Below are 15,961 nucleotides of genomic sequence, written 5' to 3'. Positions count from 1 at the left end.
GAAATTTCCTCGCTACTAAATATTCTACGGTCAACTGTTAGTGGCATAATAACAAAGTGGAAACAAATTGGGAACAACAGCAACTCAGCCATGAAGTGGTAGGCCACGTAAAATCACAGAGCGGGGACAACGCATGCTGAGGCACACAGTGTGCAGAGTCAATAGCTACAGACCTGCAAACTTTCTGTGGCCTTCAGATTAGCTCAAGAACAGTGCGTAGAGAACTTCATGGAATGGGTTTCCATAGCTGAGCAGCTGCATCCAAGCCTTATATCACCAAGTGCACTGCAAAGCGTCGGATGCAGTGGTGTAAAGCATGCCACCACTGGACTCTAGAGCAGTGGAGACGTGTTCTCTGGAGTGATGAATCATGCTTCTCTGTCTGGCAATCCGATGGATGAGTCTGGGTTTGGTGGATGCCAGGAGAACATTACTTGCCTGATTGCATTGTGCCAATTGTAAAGTTTGGTAGAAGGGAGATTATATGATGTGGGGGTATTTTTCAGGGGTTGGGCTTGGCCCGTTAGTTCCAGTGAAAGGAACTCTTAATGCTGCAGCAATCAAAGCCATTTTGGACAATTTCATGCTCCCAACTTTGTGGGAACAGTTTGGGGATGGTCCCTTCCTGTTCCAACATGACTGCGCAACAGTGCACAAAGCAAGGTCCATAAGGACATGGATGAGCGAGTCTGATGTGGAGGAACTTGCACAGAGCCCTGACCTCAACCCGACAGAACACCTTTGGGATGAATTAGGGCAGAGACTGCGAGCCAGGCTTTCTCATCCAACATCAGTGCCTGACCTCACAAATGCTCTCCAGGAAGAATTGTTAAAAAATCACATAAACACACTGCTAAATGTTGTGGACAGCCTTCCCAGAAGAGTTGAAGCTGTTACAGCTGCAAACAGTGGCCAACTCCATACTAAAGCCTATATATTAAGAATGGGATGTCATTAAAGTTAATTTTCATTGCTAAAGGGAGTATACCTTTATTTTATTATACCTTAATAATAAATAATAATTAGACAATATATATTTACTCATTAAAGCAAAAAAATGGACAAAGGAGTCCAGAGTGGGTTCAACTGCGTCTGCATCAAGACAAATATATATGAGAGGCAATACAGATTCCTGTCTCTAATAACATGGCTTTTTTGCAAAAAATGGTTTAATCGCACCTCCCCCCCCAAAGAAAGTGTCCCAAATTTTCACAAATCAAAGGTGGCAACCCTAGCTTGTGTGCTGAAGCAGTATATCTGTATTTTGGCCTACGCAGAAACCTTTCTGATTTCCTCCCAGCGACAAACATATTTATTCTAACTAAAATTCCACTCAGTGCGACCTCCGTGACTAATTATTTAATTGATACCGCCAAAGTGAGTTACGTATTTTCAGATGCACAGTTCATTTCAGAGGTGTTCTATTCCATTAGATTTAAATCTAGACACTACTAGAGATCGATCAGCAGCCGATTATCAGTCCTGATTACTCAGTTGGCACCCTTTAATTTGACCGATCACAAATACCGATTTTGCGGATTACGTACAATACGTGGGTTGATCACTTATACTGGTTCCATGAAGTTTTTAACACAGCATCAGCACTATGTTGTCACTGGTCTAGTGGTTTTACCAGATATCCATGAAAGATTTACAACATATTTGCAAAAGCAGTTGCTGACGGAGAATCATCTGCTAAAATGGCTTGGATCTTTGCGTGCACCAGCCTCAGTGAGTCAGATAGCGAAGGGCTGTAATTTCTTTTCCAACTTTGGGGTATTATCCTTTGCCAACTGGTAACAGCAAGGCAGCTAACCGAGTATTTTTCACATATTTGTAACACTTTAATAGCATGCAAGAATAAATACAGCGTTCTGAGGTTATGCTTAAAGTAGGCATTTAGAACAATAGGTGAAGTCAGTCACATGTAATGTTACCAGCATTTCCAGCATTTCCAAATAAACTGAATCAGTTCTTGTAAGCTGAGGCTATTATAAACCACAGATCATGACAGAGATTGGGCAGGGAGATGTGAGAGGCTGGTTTCAGCATGTTTGACCAATTCTCGCCGAGGGGCACATGGTTTCACAACTAAAAAGTGGATTTCTGAAGTAAAACAGTCACTATGGCGGCAGGGCTATTACAATGGGAAGTGGCGACATGCACAGTGCGGCCTTGACTGTAGGAAAACACGTCGTGTATAATATTGCAAACTCGTCTTGTACTCAGTACCTAATTTAGGTTATCGTGCTGAAAAACTCTCTGTATTTAGGCCTCTAGAATCTTTTCTGATTTCCCCCCAATGACAAAAGCATTTTTGTTCTAATCCAAAAATAAGGGATGAAAAATCTACTCAGTGTGACTACAGCAAGTTATTTAATTGATACTACCACAGGACGGTTAGATATTTTCAGATGCACAGTTTATTTCAGAGGTTTTCTATTGCATTGAGTTTAAAGCTACAGACCACAGCATGTATAATTATAATTACGTCACTTATAGTTTTGTTTACAGCTCATTTATACTTACATTGTGATTCAACACGAAAATTCTGTTTAGCTACTTCATTTTATGAAGAGGCATTTAGATGTGCTTTTAGTTATTTGTTTGCGATACAGTCTCCTTGTGTGGATGTTGTTACCTTTGAGTGCTGTGATATTACCCAACAGTCAAAGGATCTGTGTGTGTGTGTGTGTTTGTGTGTGTGAGAGAGAGAGAGAGAGGATGATGGTGACGAGAACCACGTTCCATGGAAAGAAGTATAACCAGTAGCACACAGCTTTGACAGTCTTAGTTGAATACTTGCCATAACTTTGTAAACACACACATATATATATACATACACACATATATACAGCATCCTCCAAAATTATTGCCACCCCTGTTAAAGATTTGTAAAAAGGGTTAGGAAAAATCCACGTTTTGGTGAAGTAGTTTTATATCACACTGAAACAAGGAAAAAAAAAATCCAACCTTTCCTTAAAATAAATTTATTGATAGAAAAAATTCCTTCAAGAAATACTTATCTTTAACAAAAACACATGTGCCATGATTATTGGCACCCCTGCTTTAAATACTTTGTACAACCTCCCTTTGCCAGAACAACAGCACTGAGTCTTCTATAACATTTTATAAGTTTGGAGAATACCAAGCAGGGCATCTGAGTCCATTCCTCTTTACAGAATCTCTCCAGATCATCCAGGGTCTTAAGCCATCTCTTATGCACTCTCCTCTTCAGCTCAGCCCACAGGTTTTCAGTGGGGTTCAGGTCAGGGGACTGAGATGGCCATGGCAGAAGTTTGTTTCTGCGGTCAGCTAACCACTTTTGTGTTGATTTAGGATAACTGTCCGGCTGGAAGATACAGTGACGGCCCAGTTTTTGTTTCCTGGCAGAGGCAGCCAAATTTTGATGTAAAATGTCCTGGTATTTCTTGGAGTCCATAATGCCATGTACCCTAACGAGGTTTCCAGGGCCTTTGGAGGAAAAACAGCCCCACAACATCACAGAACCACCACAATATTTTGCATTTGGGATAAGGTTCATTTCATTATAACCGTCTTTCTTTTTGCGCCAAACCCACCTTATATGTACTGCAAAAAAGCTCCATTTTTGTTTCATCAGACCATTGAATTTGGTTACAGTTGTAGTAGTGCTTCGCAGGTGCTTACAGTATGTTTGTGGTTAACTGACAAAAAAAAGCTTTCTGGCAAACCTTCCAAATAATCTGTTAGCATGAAGGCATGATCGTTTTTCAGAGACATGGTAACTCAAGATTTTACATGGTCTTATACCTCACCAGCAGTCATCCTTGGGGACGTGGGGGAGAAATAAACTTGGGTCCTCTTCCAGACAGGTTTGTAACAGTTCCAGTTGTTGTCCACATTTTTATTATTGCACTAACAGTAGAAATTGGCATTTTAGGTGAGTAGCTATTTTTTAATACCCATCACCTGACTTATGAAGGTCAACACACTTCTCCCTCATTTGGTTTGTATGGTCTCTTATCTTTCCCATGTTGATGGATGACTAAGGGAATTTGGACTCTGTGTCACATCATGTTTGTATCCCTGTTAACCAGGAAGTCATGGATTACAGCTTGAAGGTTCCTATTCACGCCACTCAACTCATAGATGTAATTTACAAGGGAAACATGCTTCAGTTACATTGTGTTCACTATAATTTCCAGGGGTGCCAATAATCGTGGCACATGTGTTTTTGTTAAAGATAATTATTTTTAGATGAAGGATTTTTTTTTTTCTTGGAATAAATTTATGTTAATGAAAGGATGGATTTTTCTCAATTTTTCAGTGTGACATGAAGCTGCTTCACCTAAGGTGGATTTCCTCTAACCCTTTTTACAATGCCAATAATTGTGGAGGGCAGTGTGTGTGTGTGTGTGTGTGTGTGTATGTGTGTGTGTGTGTATGTGTGTGTATATATATACACACACACACACACACAATATTATTCTGGACCTGTAACTTTGTCACTGTCCTGAATCCACGATTCACTTTGTCATAATTACACATTGCGTTTAGCAATAAACAATGAAGAGCACATGGGAGACAGTTACTGTCACTTGGCAATGTTTTAACTGGCAACTATTTTTGGCACCAACGGAACTGAGGATTAATTTGGACCAAAATTACAATGTGATATTTTGATAGACAATATAACACAGAATGATGCAATGAGTGACAGGAATTTCAATCCATTGTACTCATTAGCGGTATGGTGCATGAGCTCAATTCCTCAAGCAGCCGTCCGTCCCTCTGTGTGTGTGTGTGTGTGTGTGTTCTTGCACTCCTCCATTTCCTCCCACAGCCCAAAGATGTGAGCATGAGCTCACATCTTCAAATTGCCCTAATAGTGTTTTTGTATGTGTCCCCCAACCGGAGCTTACTGCATAGGATAAATGATTCCGTAAAACTGACATGACCTGGGAAATGGAAATTCCTGTAAAATATAGTTTGTCACGCTTTTATGCATCCTGTCCCATCTCACAAATTGATGTATTGTTCTTTTTTTCCCAGCAAAACTGTTTTGTACCATTAATGTCTAAGCCGACCGGCCTAATCCAGAAACAGGTTGTTTTGAAAACAGCCAAGACCTCCTGGTTTCAGCTACATTTCCTTGTTGGAAATTCCAGTAAGCAGCAAATGCATTCTTCTTAAACACCGTTTCCTGATTCAGAATAAAATACACTAATTCATGCACCTCTACGGGATAATTTAGAATTTAGTGATTGTCATTGTTGACACCACAGCACACAGTGCACAACAACGAAATGTGTTCTCTGCATTTAACCCATATGTGACATAGCATGTGACAATGAGATTATACGATGTTCTCCATCTTCTATCCGCTTCTCAGTGAGCACAGGGCAGACTCGCACTGACCGGCATTACAGCACATCGCAGGGCAGACTCACACTGACCGGCGTTACAGCACATCGCAGGGCAGACTCGCACTGACGGGCGTTACAGCACATCGCAGGGAAGACTCGCACTGACGGGCGTTACAGCACATCGCAGGGCAGACTCGCACTGACGGGCGTTACAGCACATCGCAGGGCAGACTCGCACTGACGGGCGTTACAGCACATCGCAGGGCAGACTCGCACTGACGGGCGTTACAGCACATCGCAGGGCAGACTCGCACTGACGGGCGTTACAGCACATCGCAGCAGGGGCGCCGTAAGGGGGAGGAAAGCTAGGACGATTCCAAGGGCCCCTGAGTGACAGGGGCCCTAAAAAATTAGGAAAATAACTGGATTGGTTTGGACTGGGGGGCCTAATATGATATGCTTTCATGGGGCCCAAAATCTCTAGCAACGCCCCTGCATCGCAGGGCAGACTCACACTGACGGGCGTTACAGCACATCGCAGGGCAGACTCGCACTGACGGGCGTTACAGCACATCGCAGGGCAGACTCGCACTGACGGGCGTTACAGCACATCGCAGGGCAGACTCACACTGACCGGCGTTACAGCACATCGCAGGGCAGACTCGCACTGACCGGCGTTACTCTAGGGCTGGGCAATTAATCAAACTTTATTTTCATTTAATTTCGACTACCAACGATTTTCAAAACAAAAGTCAAGATGAAACTATTGTGTTGCGTTTTGTTTCACCTGTTTTGTCTTGTTATAAATTCAGAAGCACCCCTTTTCAGGGGCTATTGTGTTTCTGGGCTGAAATACATTTAGAGTTCAAAGAAATCCACTGCTAAAAAATTTATTAAGTTCAATCAATGCATGATATTTCCAAAATTTGGAGTATCCGTGATCTCAGTATTGACCAAAAATAACCATATAATCTTTTTGCCATAATTGAGCAGTCCTAATTCACACACAATCATTTCCTCCTCTCCCAGGCAAACACAATTGCCCAATTTTACTTTGTCTTTGACCCATAAATGTCAACTGACCACGGTGGTCGTACAAGTATGATAGTATGGTTTGCCTGACATGACATGCAGTGAAAGTCATTTCCAGTAATCCTTCCCCCCCCCCCCCCATAGCTTATGTTCGCTTTAGAATATAATTAACCAGATACCCAGAGAAGCCTGACAGCAAGTCAGTGCCAAAGTCTATTTATACTACAGTGTAACTAAATTATGTCAGAGATAAATTACAGTTCATCCACTGAATTCAGAACTTGTAAATATGCATTTCAAACTGAATAACCCCTAGTGATAAATTTGCATTATGGTGAGGTTTGCAATTTGACACCAAGCTGAATTGAACAGCTGGTCCGAGTTACTGAGGGTGCTTCACACAGGTTAAACCCCACTTACTGCTCAGATCTTGACTTGATCTGTCATCTAAGCTGTGAAACCCACACACAAGATAGGTTGTTCAGGTAAGCATAGCATAAATGAAAGGCTTTAAGAAAGGATGACAACGTTTAATGTACAAAAAAAACACAAGAATATTTCATGTATAAAGTAAACGGCCATCAATCTGGGCCACAAATGTAAACAAAATTACGATATGGGGGGAAAGCCAGCAAATCTATTAAAACAGAAAAAAAATTAAACGATAAATCTGCTTTGCATTTAGTTCTTAAATCAACACGCATTACCTGATTTTTACTTTAAATTTCAATTCAGGGGAAAAATTTGGATATGGTCAGGTCATGATTTTAGTGTCAATTACTTTTGGGGGAAAAAACCAATGGACACTGTATACCTTAATCCTAAAATCAAATAAACCCAGATTGGTACATCGGAACGCTACCTTTGCATTCATTTTGCCTGTAGCATCAGGTCAGAGACCCCATTTCACATGAGAAATCAGACATTAATTTTGGGCAGAAATGTTTACTCATCATTAGCGAAGTCCTTTGAAAAATAAAGGTTAACATCAGCTTTATGTACAGCTCATGTAACAATATACAGACATCTTTCATAAAACCGATGTTTAAGAAGGTTTAGTATGTTAGTACAGAACATGTATCAAACTTTGCAATGTTTCATAACCGGACCCCATTGTTACACTGACGGAGACCAGACAAACAGCTATAATTCCAGACAAAGATGCCTGTGGACAAAATGACCCTTTAAACGACCCCCTCACCAGCCGCACGCACTCAGAATTTCATGCCGACGACGGACCGGCCAGAAATCTGGATGTCATCGAAGGGGAAGAGTGCCAAGATCTGGAAAAGAGGGGAAATTCTCATTGACAGGGGAAAACACTGCAGCTGGTTATCAGGTAACAACTGCATAACATTTAAATTTTCACTGACTTCCTTCCTGATTTGGATTACAATCCATGGCGGTAAAAAAAAGCCAGGTGTTTGTTTTCTCTGTTCCACTATCATGGGGAAACATCTCAGCCAGAGTCAGGCTGTTATATTAAGCACTTAAAGAGAAGAACCTTGACCAAAACAACATTTATTTAGAAAATGCTGTTATCCAAAGTGACATACAATTGAAAGGAGGATTAGACAATTCCTGGAATTTTTGGGGATTAAGGGCCTTACTCAAGGACCCAATAGTGAAAATACTTTGGCGACCATGGGATTTGAACCAGCAACCTTCTGAGCACGAGCAGCACCCCAACCCACTGAAGGACACACTGCCTCAGCTGACCACCAATCAGATGTAAATGCACATCCTGCTGGATTCCCAGAGCATAAAGACAGCCCAGTTGACTCACGTCGTCGTTGCCGTCGGCGAGGTCCAGCGCGGTCTCGTCCTCCATGTTCTTCAGCATCCTGTCAGCCCCAGACTGGCAGAGGAGGGTCGCTATGGAGGCGTCTTGCCTCCCAACGGCCAGGTGCAGTGGGGTGCAGCCGTTGAACATGGCCGCATCCACATTGGCACCTTTACTCAGCAGCAAGGTCACCAGTGCCATGTCATGCAGCTCCACAGCCAAATGCAGTGGCGTCTTCCCGCTTGTCCCTTCCTGCATGTCAGGGAACGTGTCAATGACCAACAGGACACCAGGTAGGTCCCTGCATATACCAGGGGTTTTCACTCTATTAAACCTGGGACACCCCCCTCAAAATAAAAATAGAGCTGGGGCGGTGGGGGTGCTTGTGTAAACTGGATGATATCAACATTTCGGGAATCTGCGTCGAATCTCAGCATAGCTCCAACAACTGCCACTCCGCAGAGACCCCCCACCCCACGCTCGCGATGACTGGCGACGAAAGTATAATCATTTAATCTTCGTGCATAAAATGTTAACGAGAAAAAGCCCGGAAGAGCACCAAAGTAGGCAGTCAAAACTGAAAGGAGGCGGACTGCTTGCTCAGTTTCAGTATGCAACTGAATCTCAGTATGTCTGATCTTTCAGTCGTGTGAGCAGAAAAACACACACACACCCACACACACACACACACACACACTTTTGCATGTGAGACCAGAGGGTTTTTACCAGAAACAGCTCAGACAGGTGGGACCTCTCTCACCTGGACATTTAGGTCTGCACCAACACCTATTAGGAATTTCATCAGACGAGGGTTTCGACGCAGCACCACCAAATGAAGACACGTCAGACCTAAAACGAGAGAGATGAGCTACATCAGCCATTTACTAAAAATGTTCCTGTACAACAGAGACATACTCCCTCAAAAATCTGGAACTTAAGAACTCGGGGACTTTCCCCTCTGAAAAAAGGCGCCAGGCAATCCAGTTAACCCAAGGATTCACACAGCTGAATACAGCTTTTAATGTCAGCAGAAGTCCTGTGTGATGCAGACACATTTCTGAAGATGCAGATGGGCTCTGAGGCCCAGAACGGCAGAAGACACAGGAAATAAAATTACAGGAAAGGAAAACAACAATCCAGGTATCAGTTAACTCATTATTTTCACTCTAATTAAAGATATGTTCTTGACTTTAATTTTATGAAGGGGAAAAGGCATCTGAAAACAGAACTTTGATTTTTACGAGAAAAGTAATCTAAACCTCTGCACCTGTATTCAGAAGTTCGGCTGTTTCAATTCGGTGCTCAGCAGAGTCGTCATATCTCAGTGGAACCCTTGAACGTGGCCCATAAACCCCTGAAAGATGCTTCTAGGAATGGATGGCTCACTCTGTGCTTTAACCCCAAGTATCACTCTCACCTCTTTGTGTGTGCGCCATAAGACACCAAGATGGGACACTCAGATATGCCCGTTCTTGTACTTGCACAAATGGCAAATAAAACCTAACTTCTTGCAGAATAACATCACAGACCTTTTTCCTGCCACGACAGCATGCAGAAGTTAGGGCTCACCTCTCCAGTTCTGCATCTTCAGCACTCTCTTGAGCTGATGGCCAGGGATCTCCGCAGCCATCTCCTGGGCACAGTCCTTCCGGCCGTGCTCACAAGCCACATGGAGAGGGCTGTTACCATCCTGGTCCTGCACCTCCATGCTGGCCTCCTTCTGAATCAGCCTCCGCACCACAGCTGGTAGGTCCAGGTAAGTAGCAAGGTGGAGGGGTGTCTGAGGCCAAGACCAAGCCGGCAAGATTAAACGGACAAAACCATTGGCCTGTACTACGAAGCGCGGTTATTGGCTTATCAGATTTAAGGTAGTCCGGGCAAAATGTAAGTGAACGAATATGAAGTCCATTTAAACTGTGGTACCTTAAATCCAACAAGTTAACCCGATAAGCCAGTAACCCCGCTTCGTAGTATAGGCCACAGGCCTCCGATGCCAGCTCAGAACAATGTACCACTCAATGCGACCGGGGCCCAAACCACGTCACAATCATGATACATCCTGACACACATTACTGTACTACAGCTCCAGATTCTGCATGTGGCTGATAAGCAGCTGTTGTATAGATTCACAGCTTTGTTTATATTGCCTTCTGTAAACTTTAGCTTTGTAGAAAAATAGCTTAAATGACTCATCATCTAAAATGCTTACTGCCCCTGTTCCGCCTCCTCTACTCATTTCCTGCCACCCCATCAGGATTATCGAGAAGCAAGGTCAGCCTTCCTCAGCTGTTCTGTCATTCTGATTTCAGAAATGACACCCCCACATTGCATCAGTTGCTTAAATTCTAAAACTTTCCTTTCCATTGAAATTTGCCAAACAAGGGAGAACAAACCCCTATCCCATGCTGAAGTCTGATTTCTGGGGTTATTCCCCCAATACACCATTCAGAAAATCCCTGTTCCCATCCCCACAGAAAAAGAAAATCCCTACTGGAAAACAGAGAAACACAAAGTTCCCTCAAATAATCACACAACGATGACAAACATGCATTTGTATTTCATCTGTGTACCACAAACATGCAAAACAAAAATTACAGAAAAGGAACAAGGAGAAATTTACCTGGTATAAATTATTCTGAATGTCCAGTATCTCTTTAGGGAAAAGGTCTACCAATTTCTCAGCAAAGTCTAATTTCTCATGGATTATTGCTAGATGTAAGATTCTGCAGGGAAATAACAGACAAAAAGAAGTTTTTTGGTAAATATTGTTTCTCAGCCCAGCTTAACAGTAATGACAAAAGCCAGACTAAGAATGACTACTTAAACAAGCTGTTCAACAAATTATTAAATGTTTAAGTATTTACAGTACAGGGCAAAAGTTTGAATACGCCAAGCTGCCTACAAAGGAGAGTGATAGTGTCACATCACATGACCTGGCCACCTGACCAAAAGCCAGTAGAAATTGTTTTGGAGGAGTTTGACCAGGGGGAAAACAGCCAATCAGTGCTCAGCATACATGTGGGACCTCCTGCAGGGCAGCTGGAAAACCATCCCAGGAGGCCACATCATGAAACTGGCACAGAGGAGACAGTAGGGTCAGCCAGTCCCTGCAGCAATCGAGGTTAAGGGCCTTGCTCAAGGGCCCAATGGTGGGATCACGCTGCCGACCCAGGGAATTGAACCAACAACCTACTGAGATCAACCCACAGAGCCACCCCCCAATATTTTTTAAATACTTTTTTGGTCAATGCGTAAAACTATAACATATATTGAATTAACGTCTTTATAATCATTCTAAAAATGTAGAGAAAAGTACAAATTAACCCACTGGGGGTGTGTTCAAACTTGACCAATACTGTATATCGCAGTACAGAAAGAGTACATTTTTCATCATTGCTACAAGCATTAAATAAATGTAACATTCAGAGGAAGCCTCCATACCAAGCAGTTAAGATATTGCACAACCAAGGAATTTACACAAGCACATCAGGTCTAGTCAGAAATAAGGTCATTCAGTTAAAGGGCCGTTCCACATTTTTGAAAAGGAGGAAGTGGAAACACAATTACTGGTCATTACGCAGAGGTGTAAAAAGTTACAAAAAAAATTATTAAAAGTACTGACTAATGGCATTTTATTTTTATCAGAACATTCATAAAATACTGATTTTATATACACATGGAACTTGAATTAAAAAAAATCAAAGATTTAAAATGACGTGCTGATTCTCCAGAAGCAGAACATCAGAAATGAAAAAGGGAGGCGTCAGGGGAGGTGTGCACTGCAGCGGGTCGCTTACTAGAATTACTAACGGCAAGCTGCATATCAGTCAGCCTGCATGAGCTCACACCCAAAACCATAACAAAACTCAACAGTCCCCCCAACACCGTCCACATCTTCAAGTCATGAATTATGAAATACGGCAGACTATATGGCCATGTTGATTCTCAAAACAAACATTTAAAAAGAGGCACATAAATGAAATCTGAATGGCCTTAGAAAACTCTGGCACATTGACTGGATAATGCTGTGGAAAACTGGAAACTAAACATACCCAGACATCTCTCAAAAGTAAAGGTACCACATTTTAGCTGTGCTGTAGCCTAAATATGAAAGCTTTAGAGACACTTGTGTTGTGATACAATGGCATTTCCATTAAAAAGACAAAGCCTTTAAAATCACTGCAAGTTCAGTCAGACTTGGACTATGACTCTGATGTTGAATTTCCAATGGAAACCATGTCTTTCACAAGAAAGGGAAGTGCACGATCTCAGGAACCATCAGAAACACCTCATTGGACATTTGCTTTTACACTTTTGTCCATCTCGCTGCCAACATTATTAAATCTTTCAGCTGAAGACAGGCAAGCAAAGGAGTATTTACAGCAAATGCGACCTTCTGACAGGAGGACAGATTAATGTGAACTTCAATGAACCAGTCTGCCAAAAAAGGCACCAGGGCTGGACTGGGATTAAAAACTGGCCATGGACTTTTGCCCAGACAGGTCCACCAGTCACACATCCACCATAAATCCTGCCGATTGGCAGAGGGTCTCCACGGTAACTTTTCGGGAGCATAAAGCCAGGCGTGCCAGATGGCCAGTGCAGCCCGGCAGATATTCATGCTGAAATAGTAAAGGACACTCAGACTGAATTCTGAACAGAATATATTACACATTATGTCAAGCCTGAAAACAAACACAGAGATTGTAAAGTTTGGATTCAGATTTATTATATAGGCTACCCCGATCAAGCTCCTACTACAACTGGAAAAAAAGTAGCAGCAATTTGTACCTGCCATCACTGGGTTGTACACTCAAGGGTAAATGTACTTTTTAAGGTACAGAATTGGACTAAAACATTTTTGTACCATTGTGGGTACATTACTGCTGTTGATACCTTGGGGATGTTCCTCAGAGGCCATTTCTGTACTTTAAAAGATACATTTACCTACAACTAAGGGTACAATTGACAGACTCCTGAGGGTACAACCCCAGTGACGAGCAAAGGTACAAAATGGTACCCTCTTTTCTGACAGTGTATAATCAGACAAGTTTGATTTATAGTTGTCTGACAAAATTAGTGTCACTTTAGTTAACCATTTTACTTATTGGAAAAGTAGTAAAGGTGACCACTGTAAGCTATATGGTAGAGTGATACGGTACATAGACAGACTATTGCTAGACCAAGACTTCCTTTCATTCACAAAGATGAACAACTCATCCAACTTTGAAGTCAGCTAACCTTTATCATGAAACAAATCTACACTAAAAAGCCTTTCTAAAGGGGGAAGCCTTTCTAAAGACTTTCGGAATCTGGAAAGTGCTCCATCCCCCCCGTCTTTCAGAGAATCAGAAACGGCAGGAGGATAAAGATTCAGCTTTCAAGTCTCCCCGACGACAAACAGAAGAGTCTGGATCTGCAGACTTCATATCAAGTCATGCTTAAGCACAAGACCACCAGATACTCCTGTGTTGTTAGTAGCAGGTGAGGCAGTTAAGAACAAAACCTTGTTAAAATAGCATTTTACCGTTCCATTTCCAGTCTTCTACAGAGATAGGTCTCGTGCACTTCATGTATAAATGCTTGTGTTAGTGATTTAGCAACAGTGGAAAATGGTTTTCAAAGACAGGGAGTACTTCACTACTATATAGTATGAATATAATGCAGACGGTAAATGCACCAAGTCTTTTCTTAGTCAAAGTATATGCTCTATATTTCTGCAAATAACGAAACACATATGAAAGCAGAATGTCGTCTCGTCTGGAAATTGTGATTCATAAGTCAATCACATGTATTCGTGGAAATGGCCAGGAACTGAATATTGAGGGAAGCGAATCGGTAACGCAGAAATGTGGAAGAAACGGGCGCGCATGTATCGTCTAATAAAAGGCAGCGAAGAAATGCTGCTTCCTTAGGACACACTGTGGGGGCAGAACCGACAAGAAAGAGCAGAAGCGGTAGCACTTTACTGTCCGTAAGAAGTCATTAACGCATGCAGATAACAGAGCAAATAGTGAAACTAGCTGGTTATATGCTTATTTATTTGTAGTTCACTAGAGTGGTGAGGAAGAGAGTAGGCCAGCTTGGCCCTGACCTGTGAAGGGGAATTTCCACGGTTGACTTTTGCACTTCTGCAATCTGATTTAAGCTAAACCACGGGGGGGGGGGGGGCATGCCACTCACAGCAGCCTCTGATGGCGGCGGCAACAGTACGGTATTCTGTAAATTTGAGTTTCGACAAAAGTGATTTAAAGTTTGCACTGCTTGCTAAGTCGCATGCGAATTCCTGCAGCTGAAAGCCGAGCGGCAAACGCAAACCGAAAACAGCCCGAACGGCTTTCAGCGCGCTGCTTCGCCTCTCACGCGCTTCTCACCCCCTAACGAGCACGCGATTACCCTCCGCGCGCGTTCGTCCGCGCTGATCCGTGATCGAATTATGTATATATTTAAGAGTAACAAGTACAATTCTTAACATCTACAATATAGTCACTGAAGGAAATAAATCCCATTTTACGGCGAATATTAAAATACGCGATTACAGTCCAGTTTTACGAATCAAGTAACATGACACCAAAAACGGTAAAAGGAACGCTGCAAATAATCGGGTCACAAGAAAAATTGTATTGGTTTACTACGAGCACTGTATAAATGCTAGTCACTCGGGTTGCAGTGTTTGAACAATATGCAGGTTCTAAACCCTCAAGAATTTGACATGTTAGAGTTTTTCAAGAAATAGGCCACCCAATGACGATTATAGGGGTGAAGTTGCATTTAGCATTAAAGGTTCACTGTACAGTTTCTATTGACTCAGATTAACTTTCTTGTAAACACGTCTAGGAACAGTAAATCTGGACAATTCGCCACTGAATTCTGTCCTACACAAATTCATTTTATACCACCACAATTTTATACTTTATTATACCTATGTGCCTGACACAAGCTGTTAAACCAATGGGATTAATAAGCAAAGATGTGCGCATTATTTATTTCACCACAAATTGATGATGTGCGAATGACTGGAGGAGGACACGTACGTGTCTCCGTCGTCGGTGATGATAGCGAGGGGGCTCAACTCCTCTTCGGCGCCCTCCGTGATCTCCAGCACCTCTCCGCCCGGCTGCTCCGAAATGCTGTAACCCTGCATCATGCCGGTGATACTTTCCACCGACACCGACATAGAGGAGCTGTAGGCAGAGTCCACACGGTCCTCCGGTACACTGTACAGCTTGTCCTTCATATCGGCGTCCTGCTCCGGGTTCGATCGCAGCGGCTGATCATCCTTATTGATTGATCGGAGCAGGTCGATGCCCGAATCCATCCGGGCGTCTTCCTGGTGGTCCAGCTTGACCGCCTCGTCGTCGGTGCTCGCCATGGCGGCGTCCGGGTCAGCTTCGTGCTCTTTAACGTTAACTGCGGCGGCCTACCCTGCTTTAATGCCGTCCACAGAAAGGTTAGGTAAAACCACACCTGGAATACAGCTTTTCCTTTCTGAAACTAGCTGCTTGGATCACTACCTTTCATGCCACCCAAAGCCTCTCTCTCCGCACTTACAAGCTACATTAAAATAAAGTTACCCAGCTTGGTGCCTGGGTTTTTTTTCTCTCCCCTTTTCCCTACTTTCACGTAGAAGGAGCCCCCGACGACTGCATATGCTACACACTGATCAAGTCCCTCGGAATCAGACCGAGGGCACGGAGCCCCTGCCTAACATCCCAGCCCCGTCCGCGGCTGTGTGCGTCTGAGCTCGACCGGACGCTTCTAACGAAAGGAGACTGCCGGGGAATCCCCGAAGGGAGTG

The 15,961-nt window shown here is 43.0% G+C and overlaps 1 protein-coding gene across 1 annotated transcript; it reads right to left on the bottom strand.

Moving 5' to 3' along the window:
• Positions 1 to 6,895: 6,895 nt before the first annotated feature.
• nfkbie (nuclear factor of kappa light polypeptide gene enhancer in B-cells inhibitor, epsilon) lies at positions 6,896 to 15,961 on the bottom strand. The gene is made up of 6 exons (XM_023800553.2): positions 15,198 to 15,961; positions 10,784 to 10,886; positions 9,733 to 9,943; positions 8,924 to 9,012; positions 8,167 to 8,415; positions 6,896 to 7,663 (listed from the first exon to the last, which is right to left on the bottom strand). Exons 1-6 carry the CDS (start codon positions 15,533 to 15,535, stop codon positions 7,595 to 7,597), a joined length of 1,059 nt encoding a protein of 352 aa, XP_023656321.1. The 5' UTR covers positions 15,536 to 15,961; the 3' UTR covers positions 6,896 to 7,594.

Source organism: Paramormyrops kingsleyae, chromosome 19 (assembly GCF_048594095.1).
Source record: "Paramormyrops kingsleyae isolate MSU_618 chromosome 19, PKINGS_0.4, whole genome shotgun sequence".
Taxonomy (NCBI): Eukaryota; Metazoa; Chordata; class Actinopteri; order Osteoglossiformes; family Mormyridae; genus Paramormyrops; species Paramormyrops kingsleyae.
The sequence above is the reverse complement of the archived record's forward strand: the minus strand, read 5'-3'. Positions and strand labels throughout refer to the sequence as shown.

Excerpts from the sequence above, each read along its gene's own strand:
- nfkbie (XM_023800553.2), bottom strand. The coding sequence starts at position 15,535 with ATGGCGAGCACCGACGACGAGGCGGTCAAGCTGGACCACCAGGAAGAC. Across the intron at positions 10,887-15,197 it reads ATCACCGACGACGGAGACAC|AATCTTACATCTAGCAATAA; the intron begins GTACGTGTCCTC and ends ATTTCCCTGCAG. Across the intron at positions 9,013-9,732 it reads GAAGATGCAGAACTGGAGAG|GTCTGACGTGTCTTCATTTG; the intron begins GTGAGCCCTAAC and ends CTCTCGTTTTAG.